General features: G+C 40.8%; 1 protein-coding gene across 4 annotated transcripts in view; it reads left to right on the top strand.

The window, feature by feature from the left end:
• Window positions 1-17,206, top strand: part of CDH2 (cadherin 2) — a 215,473-nt gene that overhangs the window by 8,127 nt on the left and 190,140 nt on the right. The window contains exon 1 of one of the 4 annotated variants that reach the window (XM_042910655.1): window positions 7,284-7,340. The exons of 1 other annotated variant lie outside the window; for it this stretch is intronic. In XM_042910655.1, coding sequence (XP_042766589.1) covers window positions 7,326-7,340 — 15 coding nt within the window. In that variant the 5' untranslated portion in view covers window positions 7,284-7,325. Of the gene's footprint in view, window positions 1-7,283; window positions 7,341-7,532; window positions 7,864-14,017; window positions 14,230-17,206 lie in introns of those variants that run through there. 2 more of the 4 variants (XM_042910654.1, XM_042910653.1) reach the window with 2 other exon arrangements.

The following is a 17,206-nucleotide window of genomic DNA, read 5'->3' as shown; positions in this document are numbered from 1 at the left end:
ACACATGGTTTCCTCCCTCTGTCAGGGGCCGGGACACTTTTCATATGGTACTCAAAGAATGAACATCACATTAGAGAGGAATTTCAATTTTTCTTTACCGAGTTGATAAGATTTTTTTTTCAGTCATCAACTTTTGACTTATATTCTCTATTAATTTTGGCCTTATATATTTTTATTTATGTTGGCATCTGAAGCCAAAATGTAATGCTTGGTTTTCACCAAGCATTACAATGTAATGAGGGTTTTCACTCATTTTAAAAATATGTTGTCTTAGAGAAAGAAGAAAATATCATAGTGAAATGATTCAAAATCAGTTTTATACTATTCTTCAAATTGTCTTCATAAAAAAATAATATGCTGATAACTGCTCAAAAAAAATTAATGGGTGAATCCTGGAACTTAAAAATACTTCCTAAGGGCCTAGAAGCCCTCAGACTATGCATGTTTTTTCTTCTTTTTTTGATACTATTTTTTTTTAAGCGTTCTTTTCTGGGAAAAATAAATTCAAGAGACTCCAAGTTTTGAAATATGTTTAGCGGTACATTTTCCATGTTTGGATCATCTGAATTACCTTTTATCCCACAAATGAAATTATTTGGGTCTTTTAAAATATACATGTCCACATCTTGAAAGGACCGGCTGTAAAAGATTCATGTGAATGTTTTGTGAAGGGACCAAGTACAGACATGGATTTGTTTGCTGAAGAGAAAGCCTAGAACTATTTGGTTTGTAACTTGACCTATTGTAACTGGGCGGATACAGTTGGCTTGACTATAATCTCCAACAAAATGTTGGTTGGTTGGTTGGGAAGCTATTAAGTGAACTCTGAAATAAATGACTAAAAAGCCATTAATTTATATTAAGTTTAAAGGGGATATAATCCACTCCCTCTGCTTAACATAAATCTTTAATATAAACTAGAGACTGTGACCACTTTAATTTTTTTTTCTTGTCTTAATTGGTTAACACAAAAGTTCAAAGTCTGGAGTTCATTCTTTGTGGCTTTCTGGTCCAGTAAATAAAGAAAAAATGTGTTTCCTGCAGCCAAAATATTAGCATTTTGTGGATCCTTTAGCATCCACCCCCAGTAGAGTCCCATTTGGTGCTAACGTGTTCAAAGTTAACTTCTAACGTCCTGCTTCCATTGTACTGAAGAGAATTCAAAATTCAGATTTGACACACATATAAATATACACGCTTGTACTTTATACAACTATCAAATGCATATAGAAAAGTGCTCATAAGTAGATAGCCTGCTGAATGTTCATAAATTGAACACTATTGAATCAGCACCCAATCAAGACACAGCATCACCAACACTGCATGGGTACCCTCCTCCAATTTTAACCATTTTCCAGTGCTAAGTATTTACTTGACTTCTGCCTCATAATATCTATTACTTTTGCTTATTCTTTATGGAATCTTTGGATTTTATGAAATCATATACTGTATTCCCTTTTGTGTCTGGTATCTTCCACCCAGTTTGTAGAATTGTCCATATATTTGTGTCATAATGTTTTAATAGCCAGGAATTAGGAAAGATTCATGGATGTTATAGAAATATCCAGGAAGTTAAGGAAGTTGAACATTGATTTAAAAAACAAAAAACAGAGTGATTGTTTCACTGCAGCTGAAATTTGCTTGCATACTTCCGGTTTGTCAAGCCATGAAACACCTTTTGTGGGGTTTCCTGCTCAGATTTCTTCTATAGTTCTTGCAATTTTGGCAGTATTGTCTAGCCAAAAGCCAAAAACATTGGGAACTCAGTAAGTTATAGCCTCTATCAGGAGGAGGGTGGAGGCAAAGAACTAAATGTCTTTTTGATTTGAAGTCTTCAAGCAGAAGGTTTGGGTGTTAACAGAGTCTAATCTTTTCATTGATGCTTCTTAATACCTTCTCTGAGCTTACTAGTGACCCACTTCTCAATGAGGTATTACCCAGATTTATTTTTAATTTAAAAAAGGTTAAATCGGGGGGTTATAATGCCACAAACTGCTAGTTTTCCAGCTGTTTAGTGCATCTTTGGGTACAGTTGACCCTCTTTTCTGTTTGTATAGCTTTTTTAAGGTCTGAGAGGTTGTCACAAAGGATGCAGAGAGCCATGTTTATGCCAAGATCCTTCTTTCTAGGGACCTTTTCTCTCTACTTAAAATTTATTTTAATGGTTGGTTAAATGGTTGGTTAGTAGATCCAGATTCTAGGTGTAGGATTCCATGCATATTGATGAGGACTAAAGAATCAAATTCTGGAGGTAATGACCCACCAAAGGTTTGTTTGCTTCAAGGCAGCTCTAATTTATTTACATTCTTACACACATGGACTTTATTTTACAATATTTAAAGAGATGGTACTTTTTGCGTGTCCTTAGCTTATTGATATATAATTTGTATTTCACTTGTGTTTTGCTCCTACACATAGTTTTTCTCCTGTGAAAGTAATTGTTTACGTATGGTATTTGTGTTTTTGACATTAGATTTTATTTACAGTTCTGTCTTTTCTGTTTGACAAATACTAAGAACATTTGGGGAGACTATCATTATCACTGATTTAATTTACAAATTGATTTATAGTTAACTTTTTTTGTAAATGAAACTGAGATATCCATGATTTGGGTTAGGGTCTTCTCTTTATTTGAGGCTGTCTCTATGAAGCAATGTTTAAAGGGGGTATACTGGTATATTTAAATGTAGACGACAAGGGACTGTCTGCAGATGGCTTATAACATTTTACGACCTAAAATAAAAGCATCATGGAAAACGGTGAGGTTACCTTTTTAGTATTTGCATTTGTAATGGATATTGTCATGATTCTTATTTCTTATTTTGCAAAGTGCTGGTTCTTCTATACACATACACACACACACACACACACACACACACACACACCCCATGTGTTTCTGGAATACTATTCTGGTATGTGCCAATATATAAGTTGAGACCATCCACCTCCAAACCCAGTCTTCTCAAACCTCACGCTATATCAAATTGTATTTATTGGTTTATATTTTCCACATTTAGATATTTACTTATCTGAAATTTCTTTTTGTACGTGGTATGAGCATAGTGAGTCTTGCTTTCTTTTCCCCCACACATAAAACACATACACCCTAACACATGAGTGGCCGTCAATTTGTCAAGTAAAATTTCTTCTTCTGAACTGAAATGCCTTTATTAAGTTTAACATTTCCATAGACGTTTGGTTCTTGTTCTTTTTCCTTTTTAATTGTACTGATTTAGTTGCCTAGAGAGGCAGTAAAGCACAATGGTTAAGAATGGGGTCTCTGGAGCTAGTTGACCTGTGATTGTGCCCCAATTCTGACACTTGGTTGTTATGTGAACTTAGACAACATGACATTTTTATGATTGTATCTATAGTAAGGTGTTAACGAAAAGCAAGTGGGTTAATATATAATATATACACATCACTTTAAAAAGTGCTTCCATACAGTAAGCAAGATTTAAGATCTTTAACTGAAGACTTTGAGGCATAGTCATTACCACTGTTTTGTACAAACACAGTTAAGGGATCATTTAATTATTTGAATAAATGTGAGCTCTTGAGATGTTCAAAGATTTGTTCTGTGTTCAGCATTATAGCGAGATAACTTGTAACTCTCCACCCGTGTCCCTTAGACCCCACTGGGAAGCCACACTGAAGGGCACACATTTTAACATTCCTCCTTAAATTCTAACAGATGTTGTCTAGGCTGCTAAGATTAGGGAAAGGGGTTAATATATATGGAATGTTATTCTGCCAGCAATTTGATTTGGGAATTGCAGGTAATCGAACAGAAGCTATTCTGGTGTCTTTCAGGTCTGTCTCTTGGCTTCTGTGATTTAATTCTTTAATGTTCTGATATTGGGGTGTGTGTGTGTGTGTGTGAGTGTGTGTGTGTGTGTGTGTGTGTGTGTGTGTGTGTGTGTGTTTTGAACTAGCCTGGAAGGAACCAGAGTAAGTTACTGATCTCTGAATGCTTTTAACATGATGATGCGGACCTAATAGAGAGGAGGGGGTTGAAGGTACTGTTGGTTGATACTGTGGCACAGAATCTGCAAAAACAGAGGGAAGAATCATTGTTCTTATGGATGCTAATGATTTATTGGTGATTACATGCAGGAAATGTTACTTTTAACTCAGTTTCATCCTATCCTAATAATAGCACATCATTTTTGAGTAATTACTATGTGCCAGGCACTGCTCTAAGTACTTGAAGTGTATTCACTCATTTAACTCACAAAAAAATTATACTTATTTCATATATGAGGATACCAAAGCACAGATAGTTTAAAATAAGGTGCCCAAAGTGATTTTGTTAAGGGGAGTTCAAATGCCAGAAATCTGATGTCAGAACCTGTGTTCCTAGGTTTGGTATTTATTTGAATGCAGGTAAAAAAATTAAGGCAGGATTTTATTTTATTTTATTTTTAATTTTCTTAAGTTTTTTTAAAATTTATTTTGCAGAAGAGACAGGAGGTGGGGAGGGGCAGAGAGAGAGGGAGAGACAAAATCCCAAGTAAAGAATTGCAGGCTGTCAGCCCAGAGCCCGATGAGGGGCCTGAAGTCATGAACCATGAGATCATGACCTGAGCCAAAACCAAGAGTCGGATATTAACTGACTAAGCCACCCAGGCACCCCAAGGCAGGATTTTAAAGTTTATTTATTTTGTATGAGAGAGAGTGTGCGCGCGCACGCAAGTGGGGGAGGGGCGGAGAGAGAGAACACCAAGCAGGCCCCATGCTATCAGTGAGGAGCCTGACTCGGGTCTCGATCTCACGAACCGTGAGATCATGACCTGAGCCGAAATCAAGAATTGGACATTTAACCGACTGAGTCCTGAGGCTCTCCTGAAGTTCAACCTTTTAGAAAAACCTCTTTTTTATTTTAAAATGTGGTATGTGTAGAGGAGTATATAAAGCACATATGCACAGTGTAAAAAATAATTAAAGTACACAAATATGCAGTGTAACTATCAGACTGGTTAAGAAGTGGAATATTGCCAGTACCTTGGAAGTCTCCAGAATACTGTTTCCATTCCCCTCTTCCCCCCAGAGGTAACCACCATCTTCATTTTTCTAATAATTATTCAATACTTTTGTTTATAGTGTTACCATTTATGTGTATATTCCATATATATAAGGGAGAAGAAATGTGTTTATGTAAATGTATATGTATTATGCATTTATGCATTAGTGTACCATGCATATGTGTGTATGTATGCGTGTTGTGTGTATATATATGTGTGTGTGTGTGTACATATATCTAAAATGTATTTCTTATGACTTACGTGCAGCATTCTGTAAGATTCATTCATTTGAGTTAATGTAGTTATAATTTGTTCATTTTCACTGCTCTAGGGCATTGCATGCTAAGAATATGGTAGAATTTACTTATTCAACTTATTGTTGATGGGTTTGTGTGTGTGGTTGCAGAATTTTGCTACTGTGAACATTCTTGTACTTCCCATTGGGCGTGAACTGTCAGGGATACTCCAGGACTTCGTTTCTCAAACTTGAGCTTGTATAGAATCACCAGAAAGTCTATTAAACATAGATTCCTGGCCCCACCCTTTGAACTTCTGATTCAATAAACTGATGGTGGAGCCTGAGAATTTGTATGTCTAGCAAGCTCCCAGGTGATGGAATGCTGGACTGTTCTGGGATATGTACCAAGGAGTAGAATTGCTGGGTTGCAAACCAGAATTTTTTCCAAATTGGTCTGCCAGCGCCATGTACATTTTTGTTTTTCCATAATTCTGTTTGTGTTATAGTCAAACTTAAAAAATTTTAACAGTCTAGTGGACTTTACAATCATATCTGGTTGGTTTCCATTTTCATTCACCTGGTTACTAATGAGTTGAAGATTTTTCTTTTTATGTGTTTTGGCCTTTTTCTCTTCCTTGAGGTGTCTGAATGAATCCTATAGATTCAGATGAATTTTGTAATTTGTCTATAGCCTGGTCTATTATTAGTGCCTGTTCTTTTTGCCTAACATTTTCCGTCATGGCTCACGTGTTGTGTTGTCGAGGATTGTGAGCCTTCTTGAAAGCTGACTAATGTAATTAAATGTAGTATTTGCTAAGTGCTTACTATGTGCCAAGCCAAGGTCTTCACCTGCATTGTCTCCTGTAATCCTCACATCAGCTCCCTGAGATAGGAAGGCATTATCATCACTATCCATTTTACAAATGTCTGAATGAAGCCTGGCTTAACCCATTCACTCAAAGGCACACCTCTAGGATGTGGCCATTGAGGACTTGAACAGTGTTCCTTGGAAGTCTGCAAGAATAGAGCAGCGGGAACAAGATAAGCCTGTCTATTCTAGATTTTGAAGGTTGCAGCCTGGAAGAGAATTTGGACTTTAGAATCAAGACTTGAAGGATTTTAGTTTCAGGGAGCAACTTTGGCCTTAGGAATGGGAAAATTTAGTAGACTGAGTCAGAATTAGGGTCGTCTACCATGGAAGTAGGCAGTTTCTGTCACTGGTCACATGGCCCCTTGGTGGTGATTTTAAGACATGCAAGTAGCTGAAGGATGGTTGACAGTTCTGTGAATTGCCCTGTTTTTCCTGACCCAGCATTGTAGGCACTGAGTAATTCAGAGGTACATGTGACTTTCTGTTCCCAGCACCTGGGTTACCCGGAGCACTTGAAGAGACTTGGCTGTCTGCTCTCAGACCTTCAGCATTCAGACATTCTGGTGGGCTTGTGACCCTGCTGGTGGTATAAAGATGTTATGAAGCCTGGCCTGGTTTTGATCTTTCAGCCTTGGCCTTTGAGAGTATTCAGTAATATTGAGACTTTGTATGCAATTTGAGTGTCTTTGAAGAAACCTAGTAATTGGTGCTTCTTATCCATCTAAGTTCTGGACTATTAAGGTAAAACAGTCAGCAGATCGAAAGCCAAAATACAACCTTTATCGCTGACAAAGACAAGGGTGGAGAATGTGGATTAAATATGTATGATCTTCGAGTTAATTTCCCCCTTGCCTCCCCTCTTCAGCAGTCCTGGGTGAGGGCCAGCCTCCTACCTGGGGACCCTGCTCTTGTAAGTTCCCCTGCAGCATAACTATATCTGCACCGAGTAGGCAGGCTGGCTCCCAACAGAAAAGACATAATGAAGGTACTGGACTCTGTATGCCCAGTTGTTTCACACGAACCTGCCAGAGAGGTCGATGTAGGTCAGGAGTGCTATTGCTAGTGTAGCTCCCTCTACTTGAAAGTAGGGAGTAAGGGTTCCATTAACAGTTGGACTAACTGTTGAACTTATGTTCTTAACTACCAAGCATGTGCTCATCTGGAAGTGTGGCAATCGCCCACGGAGAGGGAGATGGGCCTCTGTCAGGTCAGTCTTACTTCCAACCTCATGAGGCCTTGGAAGATCAATAGCTTTACTTTTTTAAGAGTCCTTAAACCTAATGAGGCATGTGGGATGATCATAGCAGTAATTGCATAGCCTACAAAGTTAGAAGGCAAACCCATCTTGATCCTAGAAGATTCATCCCAGGCACAGTTATGACCCCATGGCCTGTCTCTAAGTGTCCCAAAGACCACAATAGAGAACCCAGGGTATCTGAGGGAAAGACTCACAGTGGGTGGAGAAAACCTTCTTTGGTTCACAGGCTTACCCAAATGCAAATCAGGCTAAGCCTCTTGTCTATAATCCTTGACCTTTGAAGGAAACACAGAGTTCAAAGGGGAAATGAATGCTTAAAGCTATTTAATATTCTGGATGAGAAAGAAAGGCACCTCAAAGAAGACAGGGATTGCCACCATCGGATGTTTCTGAACCTTGCACATAGCAGTATCTCAAATGCCAGCTTTCTCAAAGATAATCCAGAATGCATGGGTGGATCCCCTCTCCCCAGGTAAGTACAAAGTCCTTAATATAACCTCCAAATGGGAACCTCTCCCTGATGAGTTTTGGTTTACAACCAACACATTCAACCTCCTACTTTACCTTTCCCTGTGAGCCTCTTGAGACTGACAGCCTGGTGGTGTCACCAGTGTGGGCTCTGTCGGGTAGGTGGCTGTGGGACATAGTGTCTTGGGAGCAGACGTTTTCACTCTCTTGCCACTTGCTGTGGAGTTGCTTTGGCCAGAAAGGCCATCTGCAAGGCAGGAATTCTCCTTCATTTGTAAAGACCAGTCCGGACCTCTTGGTGGAAACTGATCCTTGAGCCTGTGGACCAGTTATGAGAATCCAAGTTGCGCCTTCGTTTGCGTCTGACTGCAGACCAGAAGTGGAGTCGGCCAATCCAGCACTGCCTTCTAGACCTGAGAGTAATAATTTCAAGTGAGAGCCTTTTGATAGGCTTCTGTAATTCAGTGTCTCTTAAAAATAGCAAATATTTTTCTGCTCAGTAGTCTTTAGGCAGTAGATGTTGAAATAATCTCCCTTTTTTGTGCCTCAGCTGTCTCTGCGTCTTTAGCCAGGGGCCCCTGGACACCTCCAGCAGTTCTGAGCTGCCTCAGGCCTTTGCCAGGGCCAAGCTGCAGGGGCCCTCACCCAAAAGTGTTCATCATCTGGCTAAGGCCACCACATGTCCCGCCTCTTTTCTGAGATCCTTGGCCTACAGCTTTTCCTGAGGTCCACTGTCACCGGCTCTAGGCCCTACCTCTGTAAACAGCCACTTTCCTGGAGAATAACCACCATAAGTTGTGGTCACACAGCAAGATCAAAATACCCTGTGGTTTAGGAATTAAAGCCTCTTGATGTTAAAAGCTACCTGCCCAACTATAAAAACCAGCCACACTGCACAATCAAGGCTGCAAACCATCAAGCTGAAAAACATGCAGGGCCATAGTAAAACATCCTTTCTCCCCTGCCTGGAGACCCAGTACCTCCATGAGTATTTTCTTCCCCAAAGTTGGATTCCTTTTTTATTATTTGCCAAGATCCCCAGATAGTATACCAAGTGCAAGTTTCTGAAGGGGCCCAATAAATAAGACCTCTCCTCCTAAACCCAGTTCTAAACCAAGTGAAATATAAACCAGCATAGTCAACTGTTGGGAAAGGAAAATATCACAGGGTTCTGATAAGGGCTGCACTGGAGGGTGTGGCTTTGGTGGGTTGCTAATGGGGAACCCCAAAATTCCACAGACATGCACACTGAGTTGTAGGCAGTTCTGGATACCCTTCCCTACCCCCACATGCTGCCGGGGATCTGCAAACTCCCAGCATGGAAAATGAGATCACCACCCTTATTTTTTGTGGCCTGTGACTCCCCAGTGGGAGGAGTAGGGAGCAGGGCTGGGCACCAGCTGCCCAGATTGTTCCTTTGAATTCAGCCTTCAGATAAATTCAGTTTCTCCTTCTCTCTAGGGTAGTAGTTCACAAACTTCTTGGTCTTAGGATCCTTTCACACTCTTAAAAATTATTGAGTGCCCCCATGAGCTTTGGCGATGTGGGTAATATCTGTTGGTGTTTAACAAATTAGAAATTAAACTGAGAAAATTGGATATTTAATTCATTTAAAAATATTAAACCCATTATATATGTAACATAAATACCAATTATTATGAAAAATAGCTGTATTTTCCAAAGCAGAAAAGTGAAATTCGTGGGAAGAGTAGCATTGTGCTTTTTTATTTTTGTAAATCTCCTTAGTGTCTGGCTTAATAGAAGACGGTTGGATTCCTGTATCTGCTTCTGCATTTACTCTGTTAAGGTATCACACATCACCTAGCCTCTGGAGTATTTCCATTTTACACTTGTGAGAGATTGAGAATGAAAAGACAAATAATGTTATTTTATTATGAAAAGAGTTTTTGCCTTTTCAGATCACTCTCTTAGAAGGATCTTGGGGACCTGTAGTGCTCCCCAGATCACACTTGGAGAACTGCCACCCAGGGCGGGACTAACTGGTGTATTGGAAAGAGGTGGGAGTGTTAAGAGTTAGCAGAGTTCCTTCCACATGGAAAGAAGTTCTGGAGGAGAGGAAGCATTCCCCCTCTACAGGTTACATGGTGAAACCGTCCAAATGCCAGCCTTGAATCACTCACCATAACCATGGGTGGAAGAAAATGCTGGTCTTCAGCCCCAGAGTTGAGTCCGGAACTGATGATATTAGCTCTGTAACCTCTGAGTTAGCATGCAGGGCTCGTGGGCTTAGTTCCTTATTGCTTCACCTATTAGAACACCACTGGACAGGGTGCTACTGGGGGAATGAGTTCAGGAATGACTTTGAACTCTGATGTTATTGACAGTGCCCTCTTCTCAGTGCAGCACATTTCTGGAAGCTGTGCCGTGAATGTTATTTTCTCACAAGAATGATGGTATAATTGGGTTGGGTTTATCTTATCAAGGACTCAGAGTTAGATAAATCATCACGATGGCCAGCTATTCAAATTAATTCAGAGTTATGGAGACTAGAAACCATTTTTAAAAAGTGAAACTATTAAAAAAAAAAAATGAAACCATGCTCCAGGTTTTATGAAACAGGCCTAACTGTGGTTGAATATAAGAGACTCTGGAATATAGGAAGTGCACAAAGAGTCTATTACTATAGACTGTAATTATTTCCTCATCAGCATCGCGTACTGAAAATTAATATACTAATCATGATATGTATTTGCTGATAGTTTTCCATGTGTACTTTTAGAAGAGTTGGAGGGAGGTGGAGGGGCTTTGATTTGGTAGCTTAAAAGAACACATGTTTACGTAAGTTTGAGCTGATGTCTTTTCCTCTCCCAATTTTTTTCCCTAGTGTACAGAAACATTGGAATTATTTTATTGACAAATATTGTCTTGTATTATTTTATTGTGATTGTCCTATCACAATCATTTAAGAATCATTTTAGGAAAAAACAATTATAATGGTAGCAGATCCACTCAGTCTTAATTCATATAGGACAAGTTCCAGTGCCTAGGCAGTCAGGTATTCTGTGTCAGTGTGTGTGGATACTTTCTGATGTTTCTGTCCCTGATCCAGCAGTGGGTAAGGGTGGTCCCCAAAGCCATTCGGTGCTGGTTTGAATACCATCCCTAAATTGACTAGTTAAGTGACCTAGGGCAATTTCCTTTCAATTTGCTTCCTTGCTTGCAAAATGGCACTATTCTAGTATTCTAGTACCTTCCTCATAGGGTTGTTGTGAAGACTGTTGAGATATAATGCACGGAAAGCACTGAAGTGCAGATCCTGGGACATGGTAAGCAGTCAATAAATATTAGTAATCATCAATACTCAGTATATTTAACATACCTAAGTTGATTATAAACACAGTCTGATGCTAAGTAATGCACTGTTTGATGACGTTTTGAACATGGCACGTGAGCATATTGCAGTCTCTGGTGAGTGTAATGAGCTGATGGGCAAAATCGATGTAAGCCAGGATTGGTCATCTCTACTGAATTGCCTTAGGCACTTGTGGAACTTTTAATGACAGTCTAATTGTAGGACTGCCTGAGCCACTGTCTCTCGATAGTGTTACACTTTCACAAGCCAAGCCCATCAGTACATGTAGTGTTGCTACCCATTACATTAAGTCCACGACACTTACTGGTAAACTCGTCTGTGTTCTGGGATTCTGCTGCACGAAGCCTTGATGCCCAGGAAGCCTCTTCTAGCATGGCTGCTGAGATAGGAGATGGCACAGATCTCTGGGGAACTTGACTTGATATGTGTTTGTATGTGGTCCTAAGCTTTGGGAGGTTCAACTCCTGAGAAGTTGACACTCTACACCACACTTTGAATGTGAAACTCAGATTTTTGTCCACCAAGCTGTTATACTGTGGTGCTGTCCTCTGGCTGTGAGTTCAGTTTCAGTAGAGTTGTCAGCTTCCATGGCCAGCATTGACACTATAATTTGACTATTTGCCATTAAAAGAAATGAACGTCAGGAAAAATAAAAGTGCTGATGCTAGAGATATTCAAGGACCCATCCTCATAATATAACTGAGGCAACGATGGAAATCACTAGGTGGGTCACGGGGGGGCATTGTGTGGCCTTGGTTGGGGATTCCTTGCATCCAAGCTGGTCTGCATTGTATCATGAAGTTAAAGAGTTAAAGGGCCAGTTCAAAATGCTGGGCTCTCCCTCCAGCGTAGTACCTGGCAAATCAAAAACATCAAAGTGCAGGGTTAAACTTCTGCACATTTCAAGCATGTTTCCAGGGATATGAAATTCAAAGTGTCATCAATGGCATGGCTGACACAGAAAAATCTTGAAAGAGTGGCAGCAACTCTTGAATAATCTTCTTAATGTAGCCTCAACATCATGGGTGGAATCCTGTGAAATGTAGAGAATCTGGCAAATGTAATTGTCTGGTGGTAAATTGGATTAAAAATAAAAAATTAGTCATGCAGAATTGGTCTTGAACAGTCCATTATTCTATTACCATGTACCCCATCAACCACTTAAAAAACGTCTTCACTAGTTGTTTATTTTTGCTTATAGCATTTGGAAGACCTAGCCCCATAATAAAAGTATTACCGTGGTTCCCCCCCTCCCACTTTCCGTTCCCAACACTGCCCACCCTCACCCCACAAATCACACATCAGGAAGAGGGTTCCACTTGTTTTCTCTTGTACACATTTGTGAATGAATTTTGATTTGTCACCTCGTTTTGTTTTTTTTTCAGAATTCATCCCTCACAAAATGCTTGAAAAATATTTCTCAGGCACTCACGTAGCAAAGAAATAAAAGTCTCCACCAAAGAAAACAACAATATCATAATAATAGCTAACCCTTGTTTTGTGCTGAATCACGAGGCTGATCCCCTACTTCAGTAGTAGCAGTAGCAGTGTTAGTAATGGTAGTAGTAATCCTGGTAGTATAGAGGAAGGCAGGGTACAGGTGAACTTCTATAGCTTGTTAAACTCACACAGGCAGTGGAGACGGGGTTTAAACCCAAGCAGGTTTGCTCCAGAGCCCTGAGTCTTAACCACTACACAGATTACTGCCTTTATTCTCATAAAAAGTAAGGGAGAAAAACCAAGTAAAAGGAGGTTTCAGCTTTGTTGACTGCATGTAATAATCTACTTCGCAGAACTTAAATTGTTACCAGATTCTGTCTATAGCGTATCTGGAAGGGAAAAAAAATGAAGAGATTGATGCTTTGGGGGAAAACATCCAGCTGATTAAATTTGATAACCAAGAGAGCCTCGGCTTTAGTTAGGCGGTCTCCAGAGCCAGGAAGGAAAGATAAAGTTTCTATTAGGTTTGGGCTGCTCTTGGATGTAAAATTTGTAGCCAATAATCATAGATAATCTTGATCAAGAAGAAGATGGAGAGGCAAGGAGATTGAACATCCACTGTGGCTTCAGTGGAATATTTAAAAGCTCAGATTTAGGAGTGACTTGGAGGAAATTGGAAAGCGCAGCCAGTGACCGAGGAAGACTATAAAAAAGAATCACGATAACAGCGACCTGAAAGAGTAGTGGACTTAGAGCTATAAAGCTCACAGTATTGAGACTACAGGAAAATTTCAACGAGACCAAAAGTGACGTCATTGTGAGTTCAGGACCGGAACAGATAGACTAATACTAAGAGGCAAGCAGTACTCCTCAACTCCTATTACACTTCTGTCCTTTCTAGACAAGGAGGTCGATCTTCAGCCTGGGAAGAGTAGAGCGCATACTTGTAAGAGGAAATTGAAACTCAAGATAGGTGAACTGATTGTGTGAGAACGCAGGGCAGCTCTGAATGAGTTCAGCTCCTCTGGCCAGCATGAATTTCATCCTCGCGGGCCAAGCGGACTTTTGCTGCCTGCTTGGAATCTTTGAAGAATTGTGGAGGGGAGGAAAATCAGTAAAGGATCAGGGATGGAATAATGCCCCAATTAAATGCAAAGGAAAACACAAAATGAAGAAAGTGTCATTTTCAGAGAAAAGAATAGAGAGCCCCATGGCTGACCTAGAGCAGAACTCTGGAACCAGTTTCAATGTTCACATGTACACGGTAGCTAGGAAACAGCCTAGAATTGTTAAAAGCGGGAAAAACAATTGTTTATTGCTTCTTGTTGCTAGGTTATTAGGCTCGAAGGCTAGGGCAAACAGGTATGCTGTGCCTGGAGTCCAGAAAGGTTTCAGGAGGTAGATGGGGGCGGATGTGTGACCACTGCCTGCTGCACTGGTACTTCTTAAGTGTACCAGCTTACCCATCACTTGTCTTGAAATTCTGTGTGAGTGAGTCACGGTTTGGACCCAGGAATCTGCGTTTTAGAAGAATGTCCCAGATTACTTGCTATGCTGGAGCAAGGTTGGGAACTCAGGAGCTGTAAGAAACATGCCGTGAGTTGGATTTGTGTTGTCATAAGTGTTAATACTGTGACTGCCAGCTAATGCATCAAATAACCATGTGCCAGACACTCTCACAAGCGCTTTACACATACGATCTGTTTTAAACCTCACACCTGCCCAATGAGTGGGCGCTGTCTTTATCGTCCATATTGTCTAGATGGGGAACCGTGTCATCTCTGACAGTCTCGGGCAGTCTAGCACTTTGAGAGGCCGTGCTCCACTCCACTCTGCTAACAGCCCCTCTTAAGAGGCCTGGCTTAGGGCTCCGGGGTGGTGGGAAGGGTGATGTCTGGGCATGTGTCACACCTTGTCTTTAGTGTCTGAGTAGTGTCTTTATGAAGACTTTGGGGTGCCTCAGACTTTCTAAATGCAGAGAGCTGGAGGGGGAGATGACTAAATCTAGGTGGAATTATTAATTTATCACCATCAAATCTAGGAAGATTAAATGTAAATTGCTGCCCCTTAGGGCCCAAAATCAGCTGCAAAGATACTGGAAGCCATGACTTAATCGTTTTCCGGTAAAAAAGATCAGGGTTGTTTGGGTTGACTACAAGCTCAATATAAATCAACAAGCCTTTGTCTCTGTGGCACCTTTTGCCTGGAATGCCCTTTTCCACTTCCTCCTCTTTCTCCTGGCAAATTTTTAATCATCTTTAAAGACAGAGCCTAAATGTCACTACAGCTATGGAGTCTTCTTTGATTTCTACAGGCAGATTTATCATCCCATTCTTTCTGCTTCTTTAGCACTTTGTTCTTGGTGTTATAATTTGGTGATTATCTTTCTTAGTTTGTGCCACCCAAGTTCACAGTCACTCAGTTGGAAACGTGGGGGAAGACATCATTTCCTTTCTCCCTCTCTTCCACCATGAATCCCAGGCCTCACTAAGCCTATCAGTTTTAACTCATATCATACTGATACGATCTCCCTCTTCCTCATTCCTGCAGCCCTGTCCCATTCGTCTGTGTCCTGACTTGTACCCCAGCTGTCACTTGTCAATCCCCCCACCCATTTTCCCACAAAGCATCAGAGACTTCTCTGTCAAATGCAGTCTGCCGGTGCTTAAAATCTGTTCCTGGCTCTTCATAGCCAAGAGGATAACCCCAAGCCCCCAACCATTTATGACCTAACCCTGTCTAACTCTCCAGCCTCAACTTTTGACTTCCTGCCTTGCTTCTTGGACTCCAATGACACTGAACTCATTGTAATTCCCCAGGCAGTATGCTGTTTCTTGCCACCTTGTTCCAGCTCAACAGTGACTGTCTGGGATGGCTTCCCAGCCCCCCACACCGCCTGGCTACTCCTGGGTTCTGCTTGGGAGGCCCCCAGACCCCTGCCCTGGGCTCTCCGTATGTCTCTACCTCCCAGCCGCCACTTTCTGTTGCAGTCACTTTTTATTTTGCTCCCATGTTAAGCCTTGAACTTCTTAAAGGCAGTGAGGGTGTCTTGTTTCCATTGGCAAATGGACACTCAGTACAAGTTTCTGGAAAGAATTGTATTGCATTTGTTCTACTTGGAAAGACTTCTTACTTAGCATCTTACTTCTTCCTCTTCCTGGATATGAGGTCTTCAGTATCTTAACACTCCTCTGAGTGAGAACCTATTTGCACACTTCTAAAATGAAGTTAACTTCACCCCCCACAAGGGGCTATTGTGAGAATTAGGTGAGATAGCAATGTTCTATAACACTATTACAGGGATTGCGGACTACAGCTCTGATGCCCATTTTTGTATGGCGAAGAATGTTTTTTACATTTTCAAATGCTTTTAAAAAATCAAAAGAAGAAAAATATTTTTGACACTTGAAACTGAAATGAAAATTAAATTTCAGTGTCTATATATAAAGTTTTATTTGAATTTATAGAGCTGTGTTCATTCATTTCCCATTGTCTATTACTGCTTTTGCATTGCAGCAGCAGAGTTGAGGAGTTTCGACAGAGATACCAAGGCTTGTCAAGCCTCAAATGTTTACATCTGACCCCTTAGAGAAGAATGTTTGCTGACCCCTACCTTATTCAAATAGTAGGAAAATGCATGTGATTCGCAAGCTCCTCTGTGCACCACAGAGAATGTTTTCAGGGAAAAGTTTCTGTCTTTGAACTTTTAGAGGCTCCTCATGGGTCCGGCAGAGTGATCTGTTAATGGTGAGGCAAAGCCACAGAGGAACTGTTTCAGTTTTCTGAAAAGTTTTCTTACTGGATGTTCCAGTGAGAGTTTGGTGGACTGTTTGAAAGGACAGTGAACTTCCCACCGCTGGGGGTGTTATAGGGTAAATTGACCCCCATTTTTCATGGGTTGCTAAAGAAGAGCGTGTCTCACTCTTGGCCCTATTGATGTCTTGGGCTGGATCATTCTCTGCGGTGGGGGCTGGCCTGTGTGTTGTATGATGAGTAGCAGCATCCCTGGCCTTTAGCCCCTAAAAGCCAGTCGCACCCTCCTCCCCAGTTGCAGCAACTGAAAATGTGTCCTTATGTTTAATAATTCTTGGAGCCCGTCTTTAAGAAAACACATTCTAGAATAACAGAATGTTATGTTATGAATCCATTTTGTCTTAGGGAAGAAGAATTTAGAAAAGTGTGGCTGTTTAAGATGAATATGAAAGTCTCATAAAGTAACATATGACCCCCATGGGTATGAATATTGGTAGTCAGCTGTTAGAAATGTGCCTTACAAACATGGTTTCAGAGATTCTCACAGCCTCCTTCTGCAGGTAGGCCCCCTTTCCTAGATGAGACTAAACAAAGAGGTTGGACAAAGGATAACATGTTGAGGACAGAAATGAAATTCCCTTCTCTGAAATAAGGTGGAGATGGAAACTCAGAAGTGAACATTCCCAGAATTACTGACGGACTTGATTCGACCTTGAGATTCCATTCCTGTGGGTTTGGATGAGGAACATGTTGCCGCTTATTCTCCCACCTTAGAGCAGATCCACCAGAAAACAAGACACTAGCAATGGAGCTAAAGAAA

The sequence above is a fragment of the Panthera leo genome, chromosome D3 (genome assembly GCF_018350215.1).
Source record: "Panthera leo isolate Ple1 chromosome D3, P.leo_Ple1_pat1.1, whole genome shotgun sequence".
NCBI lineage: Eukaryota > Metazoa > Chordata > Mammalia > Carnivora > Felidae > Panthera > Panthera leo.
This window is presented reverse-complemented; position numbering and strand designations above follow the sequence as displayed.